Source organism: Leptinotarsa decemlineata, unplaced genomic scaffold (assembly GCF_025532065.1).
Source record: "Leptinotarsa decemlineata unplaced genomic scaffold, Ldec_3_MD MMD2_tig00000505_RagTag_RagTag, whole genome shotgun sequence".
NCBI classification, from domain to species: Eukaryota; Metazoa; Arthropoda; class Insecta; order Coleoptera; family Chrysomelidae; genus Leptinotarsa; species Leptinotarsa decemlineata.
In genome coordinates, this window is record NW_027412549.1 from 7,854,824 (window position 1) to 7,859,110 (window position 4,287).

Genomic DNA, 4,287 nt, shown 5'->3' on the forward strand with positions numbered 1-4,287 from the left:
TATTATTTGAATATTATAGTGTAACTCACTTCTTATGCAGTTCATTGGCAGGGCAATTCGACCAATTGATAGACTGTAACTTTCTTTGTCCGTTCAAAGTAATTCACTTTAAAGTAGAGGACCACATGTATATCACTGTTGCTTTACTTCAATATAAAGTAAACAATTTAATTTTGGTTTGATTCATTTGTTCAGGTGAGTAATCAATTCCCAGTTGCAAAATTAGCAATGAATCAATGCAGTGAATCGAATAATTCTATAAATATAAACAGAAACATGTTTCAGATTCAGAAGATGATGTACCCCTGAATCAATTTTTACGTTTGAAAGAAGCCAACATCAATGTGTGGAAAAATTTTTTTTTGGGTACACTCCAAATTAGTTGAGGACGACTGTATAGATGTCTAGTTAAAGAAGAAGTTTTTGCAGTAATGGATAATCGTGGTAAAAATATTCCCACAAACAAAATAGATGATTCTGATGTTATCATGCATATCAAATCTTTCCCTTCTTACCAAAGTCATTACAGCCGGAAAGATAATGAACAGAGGAAATACCTTAATCCAGAATTGAATATTCGAAAGATCTATGACCTTTATGTTCAAGAATGCTCTAAAGCAAATAAACAACCTGTCAAAGAAAAATTCTACTACAAAGTGTTTTCCACGAAATTCAATCTCCACTTCAAAATTCCCAGCAATAACATATGCCGTTTGTGCGATGAGTTACACTTGAAGATTTGTAGTAAAACTGATGGAAAGAACAAGAAGGAACTAGAAATACAAAAAAATTGCATTTAGCTCGTTCTGATCAGGCCAGAGACACTTTGAGAAGAGATCAGCAAAATGCTTCTGATGAATGTTATGTCTAGATTTGTAATAAAACTGATGGAAATAACAAGAAGGAACTAGAAATACAAAAAAAAATGCATTTAGCTCGTTCTGATCAGGCCAGACACACTTTGAAAAGAGATAAAATGCTTCTGATGAATGTTATGTCTGCACATTCGACTTACAGAAGGCACTTCCTTTTCCGAAGCTTTCTACATCACGTCTTGTATATTTATAATTTTGGCATACATTCTTTCAACTTGGATACAGACTTCATGCATGTTTGGGATGAGACACAAGGAGGACGAGGAACTCAGGATGTAGCTTCGTGTATTCTCAAACACCTCAAAGAACATGCTGGTACCTTCAAGAAAATTATTTTGTTTTCAGATTCCTGCACAGAACAGAATCGTAATATTAAGATGTCTCTCAGTTTGCTGAAACTTGTGCAGGATCCTTGCATAGCTGCAGAAACAATAGATTCAAAATTCTTGGTATCTGGTCACTCATTTCTGCCAAATGATTCAGAATTTGGAGTAATTGAATCATCCAGCAAGAAACATCACAATATTTTCCCGCAAGATTGGTTCGATATCATCAAAAATTCTAAGAGGAAGCAACCACGCTATGCAGTTATTGAAATGAAGATGAATGATTTCCTTAGTACTAAAGCGCTAGAAGAAGCCATACTCAATAGAAAAACAGGCACTGAAGGTTTTGCTGTGAACTGGTTGAAAATTCGGTGGCTTCGTTTTGAAAGAGGACAAGAATTTTCAGTTAAATTCAAGGATACTTTCAATGATTTAGTGGATTTCCGTGAAATAAATGTCAAGAAAACAAGTGGCCCAGGAAGACATCTGGAGACTCTTAAGAATGTCCAACAAAAATCCCTTTATACTACTCGGAGGCCTGGTACTTCAGCTAAAAAAAATGACATGATCAGTCTGCTTTCTTACATTCCTCCAGTGTACCACAACTACTTTCAAAATCTACCTTTGGAAACTTCCAACCGAGTCACTCAACTGCAACCTGAAATTGCTGATGACGAATTGGTTTATGATAAATGATATAAAAAAAGCATTGGTCCCATTTCAATAAATAAAGTTTTTTTTTTTCATACTGAGCTTGTTTCTTCTGTATTTATAAAATATTCAGCGGAAAAGTGAACCAAGTCCAACATGAGAGAAGAAAAAAAAATTATAAAACTGAAACCATTAAATTGCTTGTTCCGATGATGGCACTCATACCTATTCAAGTTATGAATGGTCTAAGTGATCTTCAATCGAAAAAAAAATAGATGATTTGGGAATTAATCGTTGACAAACAACTTCAAATCTTCATATCTCAAATTCACCATAAATGGACTTGGTTTACTTCAGCTTTGAACCCTTCAAAAAATAATCTAATGCTAACTAACCCATACATTTTACTTCGACTGAAAAGAAATTGCAGGCTCTATGTCGCCATCTCTCATTAATTACGAAAAAGAGCTCGTGAAATTATTTTTATAGCGTGTAGATGGCAATGAATATATAATAGTTTATGTCTAGTTTTCTTTGTAATTTCATTAAAGTTAGTTCAAAAATATGAAATACCTTTCTGAACGTAACCTCAAAAATTCAAATTGCCAAAAATGTTTTTATTAGCCAGAATAGAACATAATTTGTTGTATCACTTCGCAAAAAGGGTGAGATGGAAGCAAATACGGTTCTACTCGAAGAAAAGGGCGATCATTCTTGGTATTGAAACCTCTTGTGATGACACAGGTTGTGCCATCATCAACACAGATGGAAAAATACTTGGTGAAGCTCTGAATTCTCAACATTTGGTACACTTGAAGTACGTACATTTACTAACTATTTCACACTGAGCAGAGATACAGTAATTGAATTTGTTTTCAGTCATGGAGGAATAATACCAACTATAGCTCAAGGCTTGCATAGGAGAAATATTGAAAATGTGGTGAATGAAGCAATGAGTGCTGCAAATTTAGCCTTTGAAGATATTGATGCAATAGCCACAACTGTTAAGCCAGGTATTCAAAAAAAACGTTCTTTGATTGTTGATGTAATTTTGTAAAAGCTGCGGTTTTTTTCGCTATGATTCTGTCACCTTCATTTGCTACTTATTATTCATGTCTCCTCTACTTTCTGAAGAAAGAGAGAAATACAACATACAAAATTGTAAATATTGTCAATTGCACAAATGAGGCATATGCAGGACTTAGTAGACTACTGGTTGAAACTGAAAGTCATTATTCTGGAAATGACCTCCGACTTAACGCCTTCAACAAACAGGATCCTCTGGAAGAAGGAAATAGTAAGAGCTGAAAGTTGTTGGTTCACTGAAGGATTAAAAACACCTTAACATTTAGTGCAGGTGTATAAGTTGTAGGATTGAGACAGGGATTTCAACTTACCACTGTATCTCAGATAGAAATCTACCCATTGATTTATAGCAGAGACAGATTGGTGAAGACCCACCTCACATTTAAATTGATGAACATATTGTAGGATGAAAGCTCCAAGTTGGTAATGAACTGTCATTGGCTTTTCTTTAGGCTTTTGGCCAAACAAACACTGAATACATGGACTGCAAGAAGCTTTTGTCGAGGCATTCATATACCTTTTGAAGAATGTCATGAAGCAATTGTTAGACCACAGCAAGGATTACCTACATTGTCTAGCAATTCTACCTATAGGTCACTGTCGTTCTATTCATCATAAGAAAAAGTACTGTCCAATGTTTTTATTGGACCCCACGGGACATATTTCGGTGTATCCTTTCTGAAGCTCTGGTCTATCAAATATATTCCTCATAGTCGTAGGAGGCTGTGGAGAATCATTCTTTAGAGAGTCTTCAGAGTAGAGAATCAATTATTCCTCAGAGCCGTAGGGGACTGTGTGGCATGGTCCAGTTATTAGAAACTCAAGTTTCTAAATGCACAAAAAAGTACTGTCATGCAGTTTTGGATTTAGACCTGATAAGACTCTGAGCTAATGAAGATATAACCGAGATGGGGCCTGAAACAAGTCATCAGCGGGGGAGTGGCTATTCACGAACCAGGGATATAAGATCCGGAGTCTGCTAGGATGAAGTCAGGAGCCTTCTAATAGGTGGGGACCCTAAGCTATTGATTGTGTATCTCTTACGTATATTTTCCACTACTACTACCCAAATTAGGTTTTCAGAGTTTCACTCTCACATTTGACCTGAAATATTCACTAACTGAATAAACTAATCAATTTGATTGAGAAGCTGGACTTAATCTGTGGAATTTAAATTGGAATAAATCCTCACGTTGAACCTTACCTATTCATGTAATTAAAGTTTCAAAAAAATGAATGTTGAACATTTATAAAAACATTTCTTGAATTCCTCAATAAAATTTGGGTTATGCCAATTTTTTAAAATGTGAAATGGTGGTAGTGAATGATTTAATAATTGCAGCCTTACA

The 4,287-nt window shown here is 35.1% G+C and overlaps 1 protein-coding gene across 1 annotated transcript in view; it reads left to right on the top strand.

Annotated features, from left to right (window-relative positions):
* The first annotated feature begins 2,365 nt into the window (after nt 1-2,365).
* Nucleotides 2,366-4,287, top strand: part of Tcs4 (Threonyl-carbamoyl synthesis 4) — a 37,593-nt gene continuing 35,671 nt past the window's right edge. Inside the window, exons 1-2 of the mRNA XM_023168070.2 lie at nt 2,366-2,669; nt 2,732-2,865. Coding sequence (XP_023023838.1) covers nt 2,464-2,669; nt 2,732-2,865 — 340 coding nt within the window. The 5' untranslated portion in view covers nt 2,366-2,463. The remainder of the gene's footprint in view (nt 2,670-2,731; nt 2,866-4,287) is intronic.